The sequence below is a fragment of the Aedes aegypti genome, chromosome 2 (genome assembly GCF_002204515.2).
Source record: "Aedes aegypti strain LVP_AGWG chromosome 2, AaegL5.0 Primary Assembly, whole genome shotgun sequence".
In the NCBI taxonomy this organism is placed as follows: domain Eukaryota; kingdom Metazoa; phylum Arthropoda; class Insecta; order Diptera; family Culicidae; genus Aedes; species Aedes aegypti.
This window is the reverse complement of record NC_035108.1, coordinates 16,705,799-16,730,840: the sequence shown is the minus strand read 5'-3', so window position 1 is coordinate 16,730,840 and position 25,042 is coordinate 16,705,799. Positions and strand designations below refer to the sequence as shown.

The window sequence follows — 25,042 nt, the reverse complement described above, 5'->3', positions numbered from 1 at the left end:
TGACCCGGCGTCGTTATTGATCAATAATATTAGATCTGCTGAAATTGCACTCCGAGAGTAAGCGGAAACTCCCATCCCTTATTCATTTGGATCGCAGTGCAATTCTTACCAGTTCCGATCAATCACGGAGTAGCACTCATTGACATGTACAGTCAGTCTATGCTATGCTTTTCGTGACACTTATCCAAGACTTTCTCAATAGTGTTGAAGAAATCCTAAGATCTTTACAAGACTTCTCTCTTGTAGGAAATTATCATCTATGTATTTTACTAGAATCAGTGATATTTTGTAGATTTTGCTTAGAAATATCTGCCGGATTTTTTCAGAGATTCTCTTAAATTATTTCTGGGCAATTAACCTATCATCTTCTTGGAGACGTTCTTAAGGAAATACTGGATGATTTATTTTAGAACTTTGTTGGAACATTTTTGGAAGAAACTGTTGAAGAATTCCTAAAGCAAACTTGGAAAAATCTCTCAAGGTTATATGGTCGGTGTTCAGACAGACCGAACTACATGATATTTTGACCTTGTAAAGATAAGCCAAGAACTCAAATAATTCTGATCTTTTCGATGTTCTTTCGATATAGATGTTTTATCAAATAATGCTAGTATTTTGCCATTCCGAATGCTTGGAGTACGTTATATTGAAGTCATTAGAAACTACTTGATCCAGTCTGACTAAACACCGACCATATTTAGATAAATTTTTAGTTGTAATATTGAAGAAACTCTGAATAATCATAAGAGAAAATTAAAAAAAAAAAACTCTCAGAAGTAATCTTTAGAGTTATTTCTGAATGCTATGGAAAAATCGCTGGATTAGTACCGAAAAAGATCACTTCCTTAAGAAACGAATCTTTGAAGGAATCCCTAGAGTAATCTCTGAGGGTATCTTTGGAAAAATTCTGGAATATTTTTTTTTTTCTATCTTTATTAACAAGATCAGTCTCAGGAACAACGGCTTTACTTTCCTTCCGAAGGATCCCAGGTTCTCGTTGTGAAAAGCGTGTCCCTGGAGATCAGGCCCGTCAAAAAAAAAAAGAATGGATGAGTTCTTCAAGATATCCTTAACGAAAATCTGGGAGGAATTGTTTTTAAAATTTCTGTAGGAATCGCTCAATGAATCCATGAAGAAACTTTTGAATTATTAACTGAAGGAAACTTTAAGCAAACACCTGAATTTCACTCTCAGGAAATCATTGAACACATATAGTATTATGTTAGGGCCCAGATAGCCGTAGCGGTGCTGAGGGTCGTGGGTTCGAATCCCGCTGGTCGAGGATTTTTTGCGTAAAGGAAATTTTCTCGATTCCTAAGGCATTGAGTATCTTCGTACCTGCCACACGATATACACATGCACAAATGGTCAATCGGCAAAGAAAGCTCTCAGTTACTAACTGTGGAAGTGCTCATAAGAACACTAATCTGAGAAGCAGGCTTTGTCCCAGCTGGGACGTAACGCCAGAAAGAAGAAGAAGATATAGTAGTGTTTGGCGTAACGTCTTGAGCCTTAAAATATTGTGTACAATTCTTTTTTTTTTTGCCTAACGAGCTCATGTGTACTCTTTTCTAGATATTACCCAAGTAACATTTTTAGTTTTTTCATTTACTACAAGCTGTTGTTATCACCATATCGTTAAAACTTATTTTAGAACTTATTAGTCTTAACAACCTTAATAAACCTTTGATAAAACTCCTTTAAGCCCGAAAAGACCCACACTACAGGAGGTTGTTAGGACTATACCTTAAAACCGTTTCTAAACTTCTTAGTTTTGTATCGTATGAATACATCTACCCTTGTAGTATGCTATAAAACATTCATAAGAGCTATTGTATAGCCTTATTGAGCTCAACTAGCGGTATTAAATCTTTTACGATATCCTAATGCACAGAATAAAACCAATGTTAAGAGCTTATGATTGAACAAACATCAAGCAATAATTTGTTTATAAACCATGACCTTTTTTTAAATAGAAACCACCATGATGTCTGCTGACTCATAATAATAAATTAAAATAATCATTTTATGCGCGGCAGAAAAGTTCCTTACTATCGCGTGAAATTCCTGCCAATAAAAATTTACTGCTGGAATGACATAAAATTTTTCGTTTTACAGTAACGCGCCACAGTTACGACATCGTTATTTGCTATCTAATATTTTACTCCATTCCATTTTCAGAATGATTTCATGCTCATCTTAATCATAAATTGAAATTTCCCCCATTATCAATCCGAATCGGCGACAATAAAAATGGATTCCATCCAATTAAATCTTGCTGGTCTTGTCTGGGATAGTTTAAGACCAATTGGTGATTATTCTAAACAATATAATCAATCATAAGCGCTTTTGATCTTAGGAACCCGTGCGCAAAACCCTCACTGGCTAAAATATTCCTAAATCAGAATATTTGTTCTGCACTAAGACAAATAGGTTTTTTGGGAGTATTGATTTAAACTTAATGCACTCAGGAAAGCTAGTGCTGTCAAAAAGATAAACAAATCGGAAGATTCAGGTTTGGGATGCAATTCATTTTATTGGAATTGTGCCGTTATGTATCTAACTGTTTTATTGGACTGGATTGTTATAATGAAACCCGTCGTGCTTGATCGGTTGTACTTATGTACTTATAACGGTAAGTGATAAGTGCCTGAAAAATGAAAGCTTTTTTCGTGTAGCTCAGCTGTTGTGTGCAGCATAGTTGTCCCACTAGAACGGGAAGTTCAGGCAAGCATGGGAAAAATGCTTTATACGGTAGTCTGTTGATTCTTCGAGAGGAATATTTGTCATTTCTATGTTTGCGTTCTGATTAATCCATAATTCACTACATGGTTATCATTATCAACATAATGATATTGATAACCATACGCAGATTGCTTTCCAATAACATGCATCAGACAGTTGAGATTTAAGAAGGCTTTAACATGACTTAGTGTAGCCTTAGAAGTTTTACCTATGCCTTGACAAGACAAGCAAGATGAGGTTTTAAGTATAGGTTTTAATAGACACTACACAGCTCCTTCAAAATACAATTTATTATCAACAAATGTGGCCAGCAAATAAGTTTTAACGGGAGCTCTTGTAGATATCTACAAAGCATTTTAAAGTGGGTTTTACCGAAAAGAACGTTTGGCACTTTGCAATGCTTTATTAAATCTGTTAGGAATGAATACATCTTCAATAAAACCTCCATAAATAACATCTAAGATCAAGAAGCACTGAAATTGTTATTTGGGTACAAATCAAATAACCTATTGAAGAAACCAGACTAATCTCCTTCCTACGATAACATATATGGTTCATCTGTTTTCGAAAAATGTTAGCTTATAAAATAAGGTAAATTAGAAAGTATATAAACGCACATTTATTGAGCGAGCATGATAAACCGCCCGCAGTTGCAACTCCGTTATTGCAAGAACAACTATACTTGCACAAGGAATCAACGGATGCTACTTGGGATTAGTTGCACCTTTAGTATGCAAGTATTGAAGTTCCCGTTCTTCGCCGGCTGCGTCCGAATGGAGGTCAATTTAGGATGGAGTGGAAATATTGACGTGTATCTACTTTATGGACGCCGTGGAGTCCTATGCATTTCCACGAGACAAAACTAGACGATGGGAAAATGGGAAAGGGTAGGATTTGTCTTGGTGAACGACAGGCTTAATTATAAGAGCTCTAAAGACCCCAAACATCACAAAATCAATAACGTTGCCTCAATTGTATAAGTAGTCTATCCATCCAAACTTGACTGAACGTACAATATGTCGACACCTTCCATGACGAACCATTCAAAGATTTTGCATGATGCTAATCATACAACATCAATCCAAAAAGTCATCTATCATTTTCTAACGGAAACGTCGACACTTGTAATGTCGAGCCTTTAATACATTCAACATGGTGCAAAAGTTTAAATGAGGTTTATTCCAACATTAACGTTATGTACACTCTTTTTTAACAACTACATAAAAGAAGAAGACACTTCGTTGTCTCGATAATAATGTGAATTATCATATTTGACTCATTTGAAACAAAACCATGGAACGAGCTCACCAGTTGATATTCCATTTACACAATTTGTTTGAAAATGTTATGGAAAAATATGAAAAATATATGTTATGTTAAAATATGGCACAGTTCCATATTGAAAAATAAAGGCATACAGTCTTTAAATGAACTTTCAATTTAAATTCAAATGTTCAAGTTTATATTTTTTGATAAACATAAGAAGCAAAATGAATTATCACTGCGGTGGTTCCAAATGAATATACCATGCAGAAATGTGCTGAAACCATTATGCACATTTCTATGAGAAGACAATCAAACTTTGAGCGATATTTTCTCAATGCTTACTTTTGCATATGGGACAGTTATGCAAATATGAGCAGTTACTACGCATATACAGATTAACAAACTTTATTTCAAAAAGCTGCGGAACAATTTGAAGTTAGATTATTTATTTAGTTAATCAGAATTTAGTAGCAGAATGTGTAGTATATGATGCTTTATGAAAATGGCATACTGAAATATACTAGAAAGCTAAACGTCCGACTATGAGCGATATTTTCTCTATACCTATTTTTTTCATATGGGACGGTTATGCTCTTATGGGCAGTGTACATACAATGTATATTGTACATGCTTATGGACGAAGACCACCAAAGCCTCTAGCAAAAGAGTTCGAATCTTCATCCATCTTCCCTTCTCTCTGGCTGATCGCATAAACAAATCAAAAGCTTTGCCAAATGTGATCACACGTAAACACACACATATAGTATAGTGCACTCCAAGACGCTGCGCTCCCAAAGTGAATGGAATGGGTGATTTATGCCCTTATTTTCCCTTCTCAAGTGTTATACACCTATCGGCTTAGACGACCCCACTGACTGTCGTGGCCAGGCACTTGCTCCGTTTCTTAGTTGATGCAAAATACACATTTTTCAGCATTAGGATTCCCGCAGCTGTCAGTGGCAACGTGTACTATAGTGCCATAAGTTTTCTTAAACGGTGTCTATTCATACATATTGCATTGCAGCCCCTTATATAGAGTCAATGTTTAGGGAGCGCGTAAAAAGACATTCATCATAACGTGTACGACATTGACTACTGAACTCCTCAAGTCAGATACGATAGGGGTTTCACGAGAATAGCACGAGCGATTGAAAGTCATGTGCTTATGGCGAATTGTGCAATTAGATCACCGAAGGTGCTGAAGTTCAAAGACGCTTATGCCCCCGCTGTTGTTGTTGGTCTGTCATTGTGCAGTGCAAAAATTGCAACTGGGCCGCAACGCAGATGCATTCGGAATCCATCCGTTGCACAGTGACGCGTGGCGGGCAAAACTTCAAAAACAGACATAATAACTAGAACAATTATCGATTTAAAACTTAGTATCGCGAATATTAACGCCCAATGCTAAAAATAATAATGTTGGCCAATCGAAAATTATGTGGTGGTAGCGCAAACGTCAAACTCGAACAAAAACGATTACTATTTTCAATCGTCGTCTTCTTCTTCTTCTACTCCTTCTTGACATTTACGTCCCCACTGGGACAGAGCCTGCTTCTCAGCGTAGTGTTCTTATGAGCACTTCCACAGTTATTAACTGAGAGCTTTCTTTGCCAAAGTTGTTATTTTCGCATTCGTATATCCTGTGGCAGGTACGATGATACTCTATGCCCAGGGAAATCAAGGAAATTTTCCATTACGAAAAGATCCTGGACCGACCGGAATTCGAACCCAGACACCTTCAGCATGGCTTTGCTTTGTTGCCGCGGACTCTAACCACTCGGCTAAGGAAGGCCCCTAATTGCGAATGGGTACGTATTTGAGGTTTTGTCCAATTTTTGATTGAAAACGCGCCACAGTGCGTCGTCGATGTGTCCACCCGCGCGCCCAAGTTTACTTGTTGGGGCAAAAAGGAGAAAGTCATAATAAGACCGGCCAGTATTCTGACTCAGGCTCAGCCGCCAATTTTTTATAAGGAAATAACGAATTAAGTCACTTGAAACAACGGCGTGCGATACTGACTCTGGCTGGGTTTCTGGAATCATTTTGCCTGCGACTGATGGGCGGCGCGAAATCGCTCTCGTGGAAGCGATTCATTGCCGAGCGCTGCACGCTTCAGCGAGGAGAAAGAATGTTTCCAGGCGTCTTCCTGCGTTTAGTTTTTGTTCTTTGGATTTGAGATTGTCGTGTGGTCTGTATGGCAACATTATATGATTATCGAACTTTCTGATATTTTTTATTATAATTATATTCGTTTGAAGAAATATGTTGTACAAGAGATACCATACTAGGGCGATTCAAATTTTAAAAATGTTTCAGAATCCAATCTCCCATATATTCCTTACCATCCTTACCATAAAAATAGTGTTCTGTGAAATTTTCAGCTTTCTAGGTGGTGATTTAAAGGTGGCCCAAAGACAATGTAGGTTTATATAGAAATTACTATGGAAAATTTTAGAGATATGTTCTAAACACGCTAGTACTGTAATGTAAGTAGAAATTTATCATCCCATATTGAAAACTCATTCTTCTAACCATAATGAAAGATGTTGTTGAAGAAACAAATCCTATTTGAGCTAATTTTATCTGGGATTTTTGTACATGTTTGCAAGGCTATAATCCCATATTAAGCTAAATAATAGCAAACAAACTCATGAATATCTTCTCTGCTATCCGTCGGATTGAATTTCTCTATTCAGCAACTTTCTTTATTATGGTTTGAAAAATGAGTTTTTACTATGGGATAATAAGTTTGTACTAACATTACAGTACTAGCGTGTTTAGAACATGTCTCTAAAATTTTCCATAGTAATTTCCATATAAACCTACATTGCCTTTGGGCCACCTTTAAATCACCACCTAGAAAGCTGAAAATTTCACAGAACACTATTTTTATGGTAAGGATGGTAAGGAACATATGGGAGATTGGATTCTGAAACCTTTTTTAAATTTTGAACCACCCTAATACCATACCCTCGGAAAGTCAAATCTCAATGATCTCTGCATATTACTCCTAATGAGAGATTCTTCTAAGTTAGTGTTTTAAGGGAACTACTAAAGTCATTGACTGAGAATTTCATCAGGTAAAGTTATCACCGTTTAATTTTTTTTTTCCTTGTCTGTAAAGCCTTTTACTCACTGCGTCCAATAATTAGGAATATTGTGGTATGACCCATATTTAATTTTGTGCTCATCAAATATCCTCTCACAATTGAGATGTGGTGGACAATGGTTGATGGAGCACGTTATCCCAACTAGGCTCAACTCGTTTTATAAAGTTTATTACCCTGTTTGGATTGCATTGCCAAACTTCGGAGGGCTCCAATAACCCTTTTCCAAATATCCAAATAACCTTTGATTGAACAATGCTCCACAGCTGCAAAGCAAGTGTTCAGCGGTTTCGTTTTCGTTCAAACAAAATCGACATTCTGAGAATTGGATTTTTCCAATCTTGTAAAGGTAATACCTGCTCGGGCAGTGACCAGTCATCAGACCGGTTATTATCCTGGTATTCTTTTTATTAAGATTTAATATGGCCCGGGCTTTTGACAGACTGGGTCTAATAAATCTTTTCGCTTGCTTGGCTGTATCCGTGGCATTCAAATTAGTTTCTACCATGGACATTTCCCAAGTTCTTAGTTTCATCCTAAGAGTACTCTCAGGAACTCCACAAAAAGGTTCAGGGCCGACGAAGCTCGAAGCTGCACCCTGTCTTGCTAGATTGTCGGCGATTTCATTCCCTTCAATACCACAATGGCCGGGAACCCAGTACAACGTTACTTCGTTCCTACTGGCCAATTGCTTCAAAGAGAGAATACATTCCCACACTAACTTCGATTGACATGTAAATGCCTTTTTGCAATTTCTCATCGTAATAGGCTGTTTTTCATCACGCCAATCTGACATGAAACGGCCTACTTTCCTGCACTGATGTATGCAGTGGGGGAATAGTAATTACGCAACTGAAACCAGTACTGTAATGATTCATTACGCAACGCTCTCTCATAACGCAACTGTTTCGAGTTGCGTAATGAATCATTACAAAACAATTTTTCAGAAATTGTAAAACGATGGTGAATGCATTCCGATATAATTTCTGATACCTTCAAGTGGTCTTCTAAAACATTGCAAAAAATGTTGTACGTAACTCGTTGCAGAACTCGATTTTTACAGCACTCGTCGTAATTATCCTACTCGGCAAGCCTCGTAGGATAAATTTACGACTCGTACTGTAAAAATCATAATTCTGCAACTTGTTTCGTAAACTACTATTAGCGCATTTAATGCTGCTTGACTGTCCGAGAAAATACAGATCTTAGCAAACCTGTAATTCCTTTTGAGACAAACATTTGTGCATTCTAAAATTGCTTGAATTTCAGCCTGAAATACAGTGGGGCTGCATCCCATAGCTATAGACTTACTAATACCGGGACCAAAAACTCCAGCCCCGGTATTTTCGCCCATCTTTGACCCATCGGTGTAAAATACAACAGACCCTGGACGTAAACTTGGCCCACCAGATTCCCACGTATTGCGGTTTGGTTTAACCACTTTGAAGGGCACATCATAGTTTGTCTTCGTTATCATCCAGTCTTCTACTGTTTTTATATCTGAGTTCAAGTTAAATTCCTTGATGATCTTCAAGTGTCCCATCAGATCACCATCTAGTATTTTATTGTAACGGATAAATTGCAAGGCATTTTTTGCAGCTTGCAGTTTAACAAATTGATGCAAAGGTAGTAAATTGAGAAGGGCATCCAAAGCAACTGATGGTGTGCTTTTCATTGCCCCAGTCATAGATATACACGCAAGCCTTTGTAACTTAGCTAACTTCTTTTGAGTGGTTACCTCATTTGTTTTAGGCCACCACACCAGTGAAGCGTAAGTAATTTTAGGTCGCACTATTGCTGAATAAATCCAATGTACCATGTTTGGGCGTAGGCCCCAGGTTTTCCCCAAGGCTTTATTGCAGACCCACAGGGCATTTGTACCCTTAGTTATGATCTTATTTAGATGAGAATTCCAGTTCAATTTCTTGTCCAGAGTTACACCAAGGTGTTTTACTTCTTCCGAGAACTGAATTCGAATTCCATCCAAAAAAGGCTGTTTGAGGTTCACCTTTTTCCTCCTTGTAAAAGGAACAATAACTGTTTTCGAAGGGTTTACATTTAAGCCCTCACTTCTGCACCATTTGAGAGTACTGTTTAACGCAGATTGCAACCGATTGGAGATTGTGTCATCATATTTTCCACGAATCACAATGGCCACATCATCTGCGTATCCAATAACCTCAAAACCTTGATCCTTTAGATTTTTAAGGAGTTCGTCTACTACTAACGACCAAAGTAAGGGCGATAATACTCCTCCCTGAGGACATCCCCTCTTAGATCTTATAGATAGTTGCGCACCTCCCAGATCAGCGGATATCTCCCGATCTCTGAGCATAGCCATTACCCATTCAATAATGCTTTTATCCAAGCCCCTTGTTTCCATTGCTGATCTCATGGAGCTATAGGAGGCATTATCGAATGCTCCTTCGATGTCGAGAAATGCAACCACGGCTATTTCTTTGGCTTCAAGTGATTTCTCGATCTTACTCACTAGCGTCTGTAGTACTGTAATAGTAGATTTACCCGTTTGATACGCAAATTGATATTTGCAAAGAGGCATTTCTATTAAGCTTGTTGACTTGATGAAATCATCAATTATTTTTTCCATTGTCCTTAGCAAAACAGACGAAAGGCTTATGGGTCTAAAGGCTTTGGGAGTTGTTTTATCCCTTTTGCCAGCTTTAGGAATAAAAACAACTCGAACCTTTCGCCACGCCTTAGGAATGTAAGACAGTGTAACGCTGGCCTTAAAAATTTCAGTAAGGAGCGGACAAAGCGCCTCCTTCCCTTGTTGTAGCAGAGCTGGGAAAATTTCATCTTTCCCGGAAGATTTGAAGGGCTGAAAAGAACTCAGTGCCCATTCGACCTTCGATGGAGTGAAGATTTCACAAGCTTTCTGATAGGCATTTGTAGACCATATATGTCCTACCTTATCTAGAACCTGCTCTTCAACCGAATATGGGATCGATCCTGGGAAATGAGCTCTCATCATTACTTCTAATGTTTTAGAAGAATCAACAGTAAAACTGCCATCCTCCTTTTTGACGCTGCCTAGACCATTGGAGTGGTCTTTCGAAAGGACTTTGTGAAGCCTTGCGGCAGTAGGGGCACTGTTGATGTTTTCACATACCCGTCTCCAGTCCTTACGTTTGGCTTAACGTAATTCTTTGTTATATTCTGTTAGAGCTTTTTTGTATTGAACCCAATCAGAAGTAATTTTTGCTCTATTGAATAACCGCCTGGATTTCTTCCTCAATTCTGCCAATTTGTCATTCCACCAAGGCACATCCCTGTTAGAAGACCTTTGTTGAATAGGACAGCTAGCATGGTACGATGAGATCATTTGGTGAATGATCCCATCTGAGGCCTTATCCAGTTGAGAAACAGTCGTAAAATCACCGTTTAATAGTTTATTGTGTGAGCTGTCATGTTTCTGGACGCTATCTAGTCGGTCGTTCAAAAATTCAGATCTTTTAAAATTATATACATTTTTTTAAACAATTTCTGCATTGTAAATTCATGCATGGGAAAAAAAACTCGCTATTGCAAATCTCCCAAAATATGACTAGGAGCTGACAACGATTTTGTATTTGGTATATTTAATTGAAATATTTTCAGATGTAAGGAAGACTTCAATCTCTTTCAAAAAGCTTTCATGATAAAACTTCAACTATTTATTGTCGTAATCGACCAAAACAAGACCTAAACTTAAAAAAAATGATCCTTATATTAGCATAAATATGCAATCGTTTTAGGATGACACTAAACTTTTGATGATCAGTTGAGGGTGAGCAGCCCATCAATTAGGGTTTTCAATTTTCCCTGGATTTGACTTCCTGGAAAACGGGAAATAAAAACAAAAGCCCAGGAGCTCAACGACCTCCCTGCTTGCATAGATAACCATGTGATCACAAAGGCGACTATTCCAGCGGAGATGAATAGCGGCTCTTAGGTGGACCCATAAGAGATGATCCATCAAAACTAACAACTAGTGGAATGTGAAGGAGAGGCTGTGGAGGAGAGGAGAACAGTGTGGACAAAAGCCTAGATACTGTGACAACACTGGCCGCTCCAATGCAACATGTGAGGTGATTGATGGTCCGGGACTAATCGAGGCCATGGATCGCAATAGGGAATACCTCCTGAAAATGCAGGTGGCTGCTGAGCAACTCGATGTCATCATCCAGTTTGTTAAGAGCAAAAGGAATGTCAGCAAGGACTTGGAAACAAGTCTGCTTAAGTTGCGACAATCAGTTCTAGATGCAAAGCCGGACTACGAGAAAGCCAAGGCACAACTTGGCAAGGTAGAAGGCGAAAAAAGACACTAAGTCGTGCCAGACTGAAGTGTTTTCCTTCACAGGCAACGCAAATATATCAGATCCTTTTTTTTCGATAGGCGATGCGAAAAAGAGGGACCTTCCGAGGATGAATACGTGGCGAAAAGACGTATGGTTGCTAAGGGCGGCCGTCCTCCAGAACGTAAAAGCTGGCACGAGCCAAGCTCCGCGATCAAGAGGACATGGCAACAGTAGAGAGGCCAACGTCAAGCCTAAGGCCACGAAAGCTAAAAAAAGGGCCACGGGATAGCCCGAAACATGCAGTGCTTTCACAAGAACCACGGGCGCAAGGCAACAGCAACTCGTGGATACGAGTTGGAAATAACAATAAACAGAGGAAACCGAAAATGGAGCCCAAGGAGAATGCTAAACTGAAAACAGCAAAACGTAGGAATTTAGGCGAGGCCCTCGTTATCAAAACGGAGGAAGTGAAATACGCCGAGGTTCTGAACGCGATGCGAAACACGGAGAAGTTAACGCCATTTGGTGCAGATGTGCGGCGCTTATAAGAGGGAATATAATTGGTGAAATGATCGTAGTCTTAAAGAAGGACGCCAAGCATAAGGGTGCAGTCTATAAGCAACTGGCACAGGAATTACTTTCCGATGAGGTTGATGTAAGATCACTCTAGTGTAAAAATCTGGATGAGGTCACCGATGCAGCGGAGGTCTCGGCTGCCTCCAAAGAGCAGTGTGACATCGACGTAGCCAAAGCCATTCACCTTAGAATGGAGGCGCGCAGGGCACCCAGGTGGCTGCCGGTTGCAGTAGCCAACAAAGCGAAGAACTTGAACATACTCAAGGTAGGCTGGTCGGTTTGCCGGCTGAGCATAAAACAGTCTCCTGAAGTTTGCTTCAAGTGTTTCGGGAAAGACCATAAGTCGTGGAAAAGCAATGGTCCCGACAGAAATTTGCAGAAAAATGCAGAAATGTGCAGAAAATGCGGCACCGAAGGCAAGCGATTGAAAGCAAATAGCTTAGTACCGTAAAACGGGGTAACTTTGATAGTTTTTTCGAAGAAAACTTGAATATTTTTGCATGCTGTTTCAAATATTTACAAATTATATTTCTAAAACAAGTACTGGCATCCTAGCTATCGATTACAGTCGATAAATTGGCAAAAGATTTATTTTGATTGGATATATATTATTTCATGTAATCGAAAGTTGGTTTTCTGTTTTGGGGTAACTTTGATAATGGAGTATGATTCGAACAAAATTGAATGAATAACGAACATTTGTAGGGCATTGCATACCTCTAGGCGTTTAACGTTATATGGATATTCCTGACTTAGATTACAAAAATTGTCCCAGTTTGTGAAAATGCTTTTCGCTAAGAGATTTGAGACCGTATTCAAGTTCTATGATAACTAGGCTATCAAATATAAGTGGCCAACTCTTCAAAACTAGATCAAATAGTGATCGTAGAACAGATTGTTTGTAAGCGTTTTGAAAATGCTAAAATTGTGAAAATTTTATAAATTCGTATAAAAAGCCTAAAATGTTCTTGATTCAAATGAAAACCGCTCTTACATGAAGTGTCATAATAATATTCTTTAGTTTTGCATTCGTTTTGCTTAACTGATTAAAAAAAATTATGATATTTCGTTTAGTATGCGGTGGGTTACGCACTATCAAAGTTACCCCGTTTTACGGTACCTAATATGTGTCGACAGAGCAGACAACGAACACTTAACGGGCGGATCCAAATGTCCAGGCACAAGCGGAGTATCAACTACCGGAGGAGAAGAAGGTACCCAATATACAAAAAGGGTGACAATTTAGAACAGTGCTTCCCAAACTTGTTCAACTTTCGCCCCCTTGAGGCCAACATTTATCTGGAATCGCCCCCCTGATATCGATTTTAGAAAATTATTAGGTAAGATTTACTAGATAACAATTTAAAATAGCAATTTTATCAATATTTTGCGTGCAATACAGGCTAATGAATCAGTTTTCGATACAAGTTCGACCCAGTTTAAACTTTTTGAATGTAATATATGCATAGGCACTAACTTGTAACGTAGTTGGGGTATGATTCGTTAGTGGTGATTTCATACTGATTTATCTTTTATTTCAAAAATTACTACAATAATTTTCAAAAATTGTGAATAGTAAATGTTTGACGATTTTTTTTTCATTCAATCGAAAAACACTGAACAAATATGAAAATATAGAATGTTTTTGAACTCATCTTTCAATGCAATATATAGACAGGTTATTTTTTCTAACACCAAGAAAAATGATTTGTTCCATAAGAAATGATAAGAATGAGTGCAACCGATACTTGAAAATGGGTACTGTTGATTTTTTTCTGTCAAAAAAGCTGGATGCCAATGAAAAAAATATTAGTATCCTAACCTCAAAGCTCCCTCATGAAACAATCCTTACATAAAATATTGAGCATTTGCAAAAAGTTCTAAATATTCTCAGATACACGTTTTGTACATCCAAATAATGTTGTGTTTTAAATGTTATCTGAGACTCATCATCCGACCTTGTGAAAATTTCAAATACCGACCATTCTTAAAACTCACATGATATTAAAAAACCTTATGTATGTGTTTGACAGTTATCAACTATCATGATTTTAAAATGACCCTGATTAGAGATATATCGAACCAAGGTACATTATTCCTGGAATTAATTAATGAATGCTTAAATGATTAAATGATTATGAGTAATTGCTTTCAAATGCTCTCGTGTTAGCCTTTTCGCCCCCTTTCTGGATTTTTCGCCCCCCAAATTCTGTTTTTCAAATTTTCGCCCCCTTGAGTCCAAAAATCGCCCCCAGGGGGGCGAATTCGCCCACTTTGGGAATCACTGATTTAGAATGTGAGAACTATCGAGCGATCACCATTCTTAACGCAGCCTATAAAGTACTTTCCCAGATTATCTTTCGCCGTCTATCGCCACTGGCAAGTAGATTAGTGGGGCGGGACACGTTGTGAGAATGCCAGACAACTATCAAGCAAAAATGGTGTTCACCTCTTATCCGGCCGGTACAAGGCGAAGAGGAGCGCAACGAGCTAGGGAATCGAGAGTCGAAAACTGGCATGCTTTGATAATCTATGCCATTCGAGAAGGCCAATGTCGCGACTGTTCGTGTGACAAACATCTAGTTTGCCACGCTCTGACAGTCTGAGTACCGGGTCTATAAGTGTCAAATCAAATTTTTTGACCATAATAAAACATTGTCTACAACATAGCACTTAACAATCAAAAACTTTAATAGTAAGTATTAATAAAATAATTCTGTTTTGCGATAACAGCGCCACTAGCGTTCTACTGCTTATATTTCTATTGTGGGGTGACGCATACAGAGTAGTAATTACTAAGACCAAAGGCGCCGTATCGCCATAAGAGAAGTCGCCAGAGTTGCTGTGATCGATAATCGATGTACTTCTTCCCGCATCATCCCACAAGCCCATGGCCCCCAGCGCCGTATGCGACAAATGAAGGAGATGACGTGGCGAGGGTGACAAACGAAGAGCTGGCAGAAATCGTGAATCCATTTGCGTCAAATTAAGCACCGGGACTCGAGTGTTGCCCTGAAAGCAGCAGTCCGGTCATGTTCAGAACCGCGATGCAACGCTGCATTGATGACGGAATCTTCCTGGATGTATGGGAGCGACAGGAATTGGTGCTACCAAAGGCTGTGAAACAAGCGGGTGACCCATTGGCGTATAAACCTGTCTGTCTACTAGATACGACGGGTAAGTTGTTGGAAAAGTTGATCTTCAACAGGCTACTACCGTACACGGAAGGTGCGGACGGCCTGTCCAACAATTAGTTTGGATTCAGGAAAGGTACATCTGCGCGCTTGTCAAGCCCAGGCACTTTGTCGCCTCAATGTACCGGTGCAGTTGTGTGAGCTTCTAGAAAGCTATTTTGATGGTAGGTTTCTGCTGTATGACACAGAGGAGGGGCAGAAAAGCGTTCGAATTACTGCGGGAGTACCTCAAGGTTCGATCCTGGGCCCAATGTTATGGAATGCAAGGCTGCCCCTTCCGACGGGTGTTAAGATTGTTGGTTTCGCCGACGACATCACCCTAGTGGTCTATGTAGAATCGATGGAAGGAGTAGAGTTGACAGCAACGCACTCTATCTCCATAGTTGAGGAATGGATGAGGTCGAGGAAACTAGCACAAGACTGAGATGATCGACAACCGCAAGTCCTAGTAAGGGGTGCATATCTCGGTAGGTGTTTCCACCATAGAGTCTGAGGGATCCCTTAGGCATCTTGGGGTAATGGTCGATGACAAGCTCAGCTTCGCTAGCCACGTTGAATATGTCTGTTAAAGAGCGCTATATAGGCGCTTTCGAGGATGATGTCTGACAGCTCTGCTGTAATTTCCAGCAATCGCAAGTTCCTGGCAAGCGTGGCGATATTCATACTAAGGTGCACTGCATTCAAAAATCCCATTTGAATCAACTTTTTACCACTGAAAAATCACCACACAAATTGACACTGCCCCCCTAATGGGTCCAATAATTGCCACGCGTCTCCGCTCGTTGACACTGAGAGTTCAAATTCTGAATTTTCCAAAGCCATTTCTGAAACGTATAGGTCATCACATCATCATCATCATCACCACCGGAATGCAACCCACGCGCTTTCTCCACAAAGACGATCACGGATGACATCGCACTTCGCATCAGGCCAAGATGCATTTGTCTCGTACCTAAATACGGGGCAGCAGCTATACGCGGCGCATGGCCAACAAATAGCCGGTTAATTTATGGGATTTGATAATTGAAACAATTCGAGTGATCTTATTCTCGCCGGTTTAGGTTCTTGAGCGCGTGAGCAATGGAGTTTAGTAACTAGAATTCAATTAGAAAATACTAATATGTGTTGTAGTTTGTTGTGTCATCATACTAATTCTTTCCTTTTTTTTTGCAGATTTCTTCTCCGCGGAACGAATCAGTTTTCGCCTGATGGAGTTATCAAAGAGCGATACTTGACGAGTCAATAAACGATCGACCGTAGTTGAACTTCTGTTTCTGTTGTACCGCTCTGCTGAGCGAATAGCAACATCGACGAGAACCGCAGAAGAAGTGCTGAAGTCAGTGCGCGCGACGCGTCGAAAATCAAATAAATAAATTTATTATCAAATCAGGTCAATTTGTATTAAGAAGAAATATTGCGTAGAGTAAGAGTGCGCGCAGTCTTCGGTCGTCGGTGGCTGTTGGATAGTGCTGCATCGTGTTCGGTCCTCGCTGTATTGTACCGGGTAGACATGTGAATGAAGTGACTCTCTTGTGTTCTCGCCCGCTAGGAATGTGAATGTGAACAAACGAAGAACGCATCAATTCAAGGGTGAAATAGCAAAAGCTGCGGCACTAATAAGCAGTGGCAATAATCATCATCGTGTCGTTACGCGAGTGTCATGTTACAAACCGCGCCGCAGTACTGATCTAATCGAAGTGGAAGCGCCCTGTGAAGATCCGTGCATACATTACACATTTTTGCCACTACAGTGATAGTAGCCATATACCGTAGAGAATCCGCGCGCCTCAACCGGTTCAGACGCGAATGTAAACAGAAATTATACTGCGATCTGATGATAGGGCAATAAATCAAACCAAAACTGTCAGCAGGAATTGGATTTTCGAGCCGCGTTGTCCGCCCTGAATTGGTAGTGTTCGCGATAGTAGAATCCCGCCGAAGAAGAACTAAGAGGCCGCCGCCGTTGAGTGTTTTGTAGGTTGTTGCCGGCAAATTGGCAATTGGACATAAATTACACAACGCGCAGACACAGACCGGGGGTAGTCAGTAGCGGCTCGGCGGCGTCAAGATGAAGCTAGCTGTGGCCTGTCTGATAACGCTGGCGCTGCGGTGTACCCTGGCCATTCCGCCCAAGTCGGAACCGACGGTGAGTAGAATTTGGTTTTGCTACACTTAAAAAAAACTTAGTAAGCGTTTTCGGATTAACGCATATAACATTTATATACAGACTATGTAAGGATACGATCTTATATATTTGCCGGTATAATGTATACTAAAATCAAGCTCGCGAGAACCGGCTTTATTGTTATTTGTAAAACTTGTTGTAACTAAAACATTTCGAGCAACTGGCGTTTGGGGAACCGATACTCGGAAGAAAGTAGTACAACTGGATCCATCGAATGCCCCGAAAACCAAAATCTCGTCCCAACAATGCATTAATTGGCGATTTGTATTGGGTGGCCACAAAGCAAAGCCATGCTAAAGGTGTCTGCGTTCGATTCGCGGTCGGTGCAGGATCTTTTCGTAATGGAAATTTCCTTGACTTCCCTGGATATAGAGTGGGGTCGTCCATTAATAAGGATTTATGGGAGGAGGGGGAGTTGAAATTTCTTATGCGCAATACAAATTATTTTAAGGTTCCATACAAAAACCCTATAATGGGGGGAGATAGTGTCTAAAAATCGTCAAAACTGTCTTACGTAATTAAAGGACAGTCCCTATGATCATACCTGTCACGCGATGGGGCTCTGCACTGTTTTGATTTTGTATGCGATTTTGACGTTTACTGGCCTTGCTGTTTACTAATTTTATGGTAGAGTGAGAAAGACAGGATGATTTTTGTGCAGAGCCCTATACTGCCCATACTCGCAATACAGTCCCATTAGAAAAAACATCATGTTGAGAAAAACAGGTCTAAACATAATTGTAAAATTTGTCGTTTCGTCGCTGTTTGTAGTAGTGAATTCTAGTATAATTACTCAACACATTATGATGTAAGTATACACAAATCTTTAACTACTAAAATAAAGTTAAAGCGATAGTTTATTATGATCAAATTCATGATACTAGCATATGGGACTCGTTATCCAAGTATTTCTCTCACTTAACGCAAATATACCCGCATACCAGTCCCATTACTTGAGACTCGCTTACTAAGTTAGCGTGCACCTTGACGTATTTATTTTCATGTTTACGATGTATTCCAAGCAAGATTCCAAAGTGCATTTCCTATTGCAATTGTTAATATCAGCATCTTTTAAGTGCAGTAATTTCTAGCAATGTTATAAAACTAAATGGTGATTACAGTATAGTGAAGTGGAATTACATAAAGATGGTCTAACGGTTGCACCAAAAGCCAAAGTTTAATATAACCAGTTGCAGCATAACAGTTGGATATCGATGTTGGATTTGAATTATACAAAGGTAAAATGCAAGCAACGTTATATCTGCAAGCTGATGGCGGTCCATTGATTTGGATAATCCTGCTGTCTGTCCGGGACCTTCTCATTTTTCGGCATTGCCACGAAAACCTTGTCGACGATATTAGTGGCGAAGTTTACAGTTCTGCGCTTGCCCAAAAAAAGCCTTTCCCTGCCCTCCGCCAATGAAAATTTACTAGAGATTTATATGAAGAAATGTAGTAGAACAACAAAAGCATTGACTCAGGGAAGCCATTATGTTTATTATTGTAAGGAGGTTTCAGAAGGTTCTACCACTTTGCACTAGAGAAGGCATTCTGAGACAACTTTCAAATATGAATACGAATTTTTCTGGAGTATAAATTATGAAAATCACCGTAATTTGTACTATTTATTCTTCTTACGACATGACTACCACTGTAGAATATTACAGAAATTATAATAGGAATGTGTTTGCTTCAATTTCGTCGTAATCAACTGATGGGACTGTTATGCTGGTACTTTCAATATGGGACGCACATGATTTGGTATTTTTTCACATTTTGTCCATACAAATATTCAATTTTAAGAAAGATTTTGAAAAGTGCACTATAAACAAAGACTATTCATCAAGCTAACTCAAAAGTTACAAAAATTCAGATGGGACTGTTATGCGAGTATGGGCAGTATATACACATGCGAAAAAGGATCTTGGGCAAAAATCTCTTCAGTTAATAAATGTGGAAGTGCTCTTAGAAGCTGGGAAATATGCTTTGTTACCGTTGGGACGTATTTCGATAAAAAAGGAAGAATCAAGCATGGGAAACACTCACTCAGTTTTTGTGTTTCCCTCACTCGCTTCCACGCACAGTCGGGAGCGAGAAAGCCGTTTCTCTAACCAAGCCGAACGTTTCAATTTCCAGTGCCCATTCTGCTCCTTCGGCGAGCGCCAAGCGAAAAAAAAAACGGCAACTGATTGAGTCGCTACCGATTCTAAAAGCCGAAGGCAACCGAATGCATACCGAATGATTGTTTACATTCTGATTCCGTTGGAGTGGCATTCGGATTTGAGTGCTGATGAGTGTTCACTGACTGGCAATCCACACCACGGAATGATTCAGTGAGTGGGAATCCGCTCATTCAGTTCAATGCATTCGGCGAATGGATGCTTAATGCTTTCACTCGTGCCTCGCAGATACAAGTGTATTGGTATTCACTTCTCTTCGTGTTCCTTCCGATTCTAGCTTTTACACAATCGGTTTTGACGCTTTCATGCTACACTCTACCCAGTACGATTCAGCTATCACTGAATGTTCGGTAGCAGCAGATTTTTTGCTATTTTTTATCGGTGGCGTTCGGGTGAGTGAGTGAATTTTCCCATGCTTGGGAAGAATGAGTGTTTTTTTATGCACCCAAGGAGGATTTTTCTGATAGAACTCCAGAATTCAGTTCAGAGGAGTTCCTCCATAATTTTTGGGCATATGTTTCAAAATAGTTCCTGGAAAATCAATTTAAAAAAGTTTGTTTTTACGCCTTCATGTTGTCTAAGGGGGTTTTATTATATCTCGATCGAGTCTCTGAAACCGGCCTTCTGATACCTAAATAGAAATCTTAACGGGATTTTTTAGTTGTTGTTGACTCAATTTCTGTAGTATGTTTTAACGATACTTCAACGAAGTTGATATTAATATAGCATTAGTGATTTCCTGCAGACATCTGACATAAACTGTGACCGACTGGATTTCCTTTTGCATAAGATGAAATAAAATGCAAAATTTCATATTTTTGGTTTAATTTGTGGTGAAATTTCCTCGGCAATAAATTTTTTTATGTGTTCATCAAGGAGTTTATTTCGAAATTATTGTAAAAGTACAATTGTGATTGTTGACATAAGCCGTTGTCTGGAACTTACTTTTAGTCCTGGGCATCTCTGGTGGTGCATAGGGCCGATGCACGCTATGTCTGAACCAGCAGATTAAAAAAATCGATTGTACATCTGATTTTTCTTAAAATAGATCAGTATTTAAGTTATATTTTCATAAACGGAAGGTTTTAAAATATTCCTTCGGCGAAATTTTAATTTGTTCCACATTTTCGCTATTTTTATACTGAAAATTATGAAAATCCAGTTTTTTGACGCATTTTAGCCCATAGAAAATGTATGGCAAAATTTTACCGATAGAATATTTCGAAACCTTCCAATTCTGAAAATATAGACCAAATACTGAGTTCTAGCGTGAAAAAATCCGATATACATTCGATCTTTATAATCATTTAGTTCAGACATAGTGTGCGACGTGAAAGATTTCTATCCTGAACGATTGACCTGTTGCCAGATCAAATTTTGGTCGACTTCTTTTATTTCTTTGTTGATGCAGAGCCGCCATGAGCCTCTGGGTCTGCCTCTGCCGCAATGTTGTACTGGGTTCCAGTCTAACGCCTGCTTGCAAATTTTGTTTCCGCTCCTTCGTAGAGTTTAATCAACCCACCTCCACTTCCGTTCCCGAATTTCTGATGTTATCGGCTTCTGGTGATATCGGCGATAGAGCTCAACATTGGAGATCCAGTTGTGAGACCACCCGGATCTTCGTGCGTTGTCTAACCAGACTGTTTTTCCAGATATTCCTTAAACTCGCAAAAGCAGTCCTCGCTTTCTTGATCCGTGCACCTATGTCGATCTTGTTGCCGCTGTCTGACGCTATCTGACGACCAATATATTGAAAGTTTTCGAAATTGTCCACTGTTTGCACAACTATTGTGAAGCTAGAGGCACTAGATGTGTTCATATCCAACGATTTGGTCTTGTTTACATTGATTTTTAGACCTGCAGCTGAGGTGCATTTGGCAAGATCATCTAGCTTACCACGGTATACACAACAAGGTAGGCTATTCCCACGTGTAAATATCGATTTTCAATAAAAATATGTGTCGTCATTCCTATCGCCAAGCATGGGGCTAGAGGGATAGTAAGAGAGAGCAGGCTTTGCTTTCTCTTGTACGCGTTCGAGATTGCGATAGGAATGACGTCACTACCAAATGTCATTTTTTGGAGTATAGTACCTTGTTTCTTTTTATCGTGCTAGCTTACACTGCTTATCCGAGCGTCGTTGTTTTAGAGCAACATCATCAGTCAATTCGAAGTCATTTAGATGCTCCATGGTGATGGGTTGCCACAACAACCCTCAGTTTGGATTACAAACAAAAGCTCCAACCAAGATCTCATCGATTATGATGAGGAACAGTAGCGGCGATAGTATTATACTATTAATATACATCCTTGATTCACTCCAGCAACGACCCGGATAGGGCCGGACAAGGCGGCGATGTGCAAAACTCTACAAGTGAACGCCTCGTACTGTGCTCCAATGAGGCCGACGACTTTCTTATGGACACCCTTGCGCCTCAGGACATCCCACACATTTTCATGATTGAGCCGGTCAAAATCTTTTTCGTAGTTCATGAACATCAAGTACAGGGACTCAGTTAGTTCACCCTTTTAGGTAGGTTTACTTAGATACCTTGAATCCAGTCGGCCGGAAAGCTCGCGGTTTCCCAGATATTGCAGAATAATTTACAGTTGTGCAGATATCACGAGATTGACTTCATGCTTGGAAATCCGTTTCTATCTTAAGCACTTTTGGAGCTGTCAAACTCTTGGCAAGTCGTGCCAAGAGGTTGGTGACGTAGTTGACACGACTTATATTTTCGAAATTCTGGAACCAGCGTTTCAGTTGATCAGCTGAGTCGGTAAGCAGCTACCCAGACGCAGTTCACTCAAATGATTCTCGCCGCTAGCGATGAAGGCATTCTTGATGGCAGTCCATTGTTCTTCCACGTTGCCGCCTTTGGCAATATCCGCAGCGCGATTCCTCAAATCTTCGACGACGCACATGAAGAAGGGTCGTCTCCATTTACGGCTGACGTAGATGTGGTCGATTTAGTTTTGTGTAAAGCTGTCACGGGATGTCACGGGAAGTCGTCACCATGTCATTGTTACTACAAAATTCTGCAAGCAGCTCGCCGTTTTCGCTCATCTCGAGTGATTGGAATTTGATCCGAATAAGCCGATCGAACCATATTCAGAGAGTGTAACAGTTCGTCAACCATAACTCATATTTTCTGGTAACACTACAGCCGAGAAACATTCCTGACGAAAAGTTTAAATGGCTGCAGCGGGAATCAAACCCACACCCCATGACACGATGCGCTCATTGTCTGACGATCCTGACCGCACGGCCATGAAGCCCACAAATAATGGAAAATGGAAAATATTCGCCTCTGTTTCTTGATCAGAATGAGAGTGTGCCAGCGTGTTACAAGTGGTGACTCACAGTAATCGGCACCAAACAGTGGGTGATGTGTGTCTGTCTTGTTATAGTTTATGGCTCGTTATCTTCAACGAACGATAAATGCCATGCGTGTTGTATGAATGCAGGCGGAAAAATTGGACGAAAGTATGGCTCATGTGTCAATGATCGTTAAATTTTCCAAAACCTGGTCATCTCTCTGAGATCGACGCGCTCATAGTCCGAGTCATCGGTAGAGTAAATACGAGTGAAAAATTTCTATAGGACATAAAACAACTAAGATAAACTCATAGTAATCCTTTGGACCAAAGTAATCTTTTGGACGAAGCATAGAATTGAACCCACCTAAGTGCGATAACCACTTGATTAGTTATGTTATCATGTTTTGTAAGCGTGGAAAATCATTTTAACTATTGTGCATTTTAACTTCCCGTTTTGTCTCAAATTTCGAACCGACACATATTCCGAACACTCGGCTTTTTGTAGGGCGATTTGGTTGAAATGTTTCGCTGAAATATGTCATCAAATTACTAGAAAATGAAGTCAATTGCAATTCAATTTTAACGTCTTCCAATCCATTGTATACCTTGGCAGTAGTGATGTTGTTCCTCTAGTTCTAGGTCTAGTGAATCAAGGGTGTTCGAAATAGGATGTTCAGTGTTCGGCATTTGCTCCATACTTTCATGTGAAAAAATACTAAACAAGTTTTTTAACTCTTGCAGAATTAGATGGTATAGTACTAAATTCGGTTTTTTTATTTACTTAAAACATTCATTTTTATCGGCACACTCAACAGCTAACAGTTAGACTTTGCGAAGAAATAAAATTTTCACAAGTATCGGGTTATTTTTTGCTATCAGATGCATTTGAACTCACTGTTGGCATTGAATGTTCGGAATATGAGTTGTTTACGCAAGTTCAGATTAAAACAAGGAATTCAGATAAGAATAGTCAGACTGTAGTGTAACCGTAACTAAATCTCATGCAATTGTTATGCACTCAGTCACTCAGTACTGTTCCCGCCAAAACTTAGCATTATGTGCATTAAACTTCCAGTAGAAAGTGATTGATCGCTCTACAATTGCCTATAGAATACTTCAGAACAATTAGTAATTAGTCTATACATCAATATCATATAAAAGGTTAAATCTGAGAGCATTACAGTTAATAATCGCTCAACAGTTTATTGTTAGTTCGTACGCGTCCAGTTGTAATCGTCCAGAAATACAGTGATCTTTCAAAGTCAAGTGAACAGTTTACAGTACAGAACAGTGGTTAAATCTAAATACAATCAAAATACTAGTTGAAGCTAAGTTTGCAATAAAAAGCCGTATTAATACAGAAGACTATGCGTACCTGTTCTCCGTCAAATAAACGTTGTGTTGTAGTTCAGCAAGTTCGTGTGTCAATTCTGCTACAGTTCCGATTATCACCGCGACCATGAATGAAAGGTGTCCGACAGATTCCGACTACCACACAGACGCTCTTATGTGCGCAAACATGGGTCAAAACGGTACAACTCAATGTAAGATCAGATCTAGTTTTTGTTGAGTTGTATAGGTATTCTACTATGACAAGGTTCACTCCTTAGCCTTGTTCCTGAAAGCAGTCTAAATGAGCACAGAAAAAAATCCGTTCTCGTATCCGTGAACAGCAGGCGTGAACTCGTCAACAAGCAAAAATACACCGTAAACTAGATCATGTATACGAGAACATTCATGGTAGTTCACGGTGTATTTTTGACAGTTCACGTTTTCCAGAACGTCTTTTTTGAGCGTGAGGTTATCAATAAACACACATGAATATAGCTAGTATCCAATCTAAGAACTATACCGTAACTACGCTAACGCTACACAGTGGTACCGCCCTGGGAGGGAGAAACCGATACAAAATTTATGTACGTCATAGTGAGCCGAGATTCTGCTGTCACGAACTGTCACTGTGAGCCCAGATTTTAAAGAATGGACGAACATGAGAAAAGCGCGTAATTTATCAAAACATATTTTTGCATTTCAACAAAGTTGACAACAATCGGTTGAAAATCAATTACTGCACACCCAGTGGCGTCTCGTCCTAAGGTGCACTTGGTGCACTGCACAGTCAAAGATTTCAAACTAACAAATTAAATATATATATTATAATGCTCAATAC

At 39.6% G+C, this 25,042-nt stretch overlaps 1 protein-coding gene across 4 annotated transcripts in view; it reads left to right on the top strand.

Annotated features, from left to right (window-relative positions):
* Positions 1-25,042, top strand: part of LOC5575737 (SPARC-related modular calcium-binding protein 2) — a 217,609-nt gene that overhangs the window by 96,729 nt on the left and 95,838 nt on the right. For all 4 annotated transcript variants that reach the window (XM_021840027.1, XM_021840030.1, XM_021840026.1 and 1 more), the window contains one exon: positions 16,360-17,332. In XM_021840027.1, coding sequence (XP_021695719.1) covers positions 17,255-17,332 — 78 coding nt within the window. In that variant the 5' untranslated portion in view covers positions 16,360-17,254. The remainder of the gene's footprint in view (positions 1-16,359; positions 17,333-25,042) is intronic.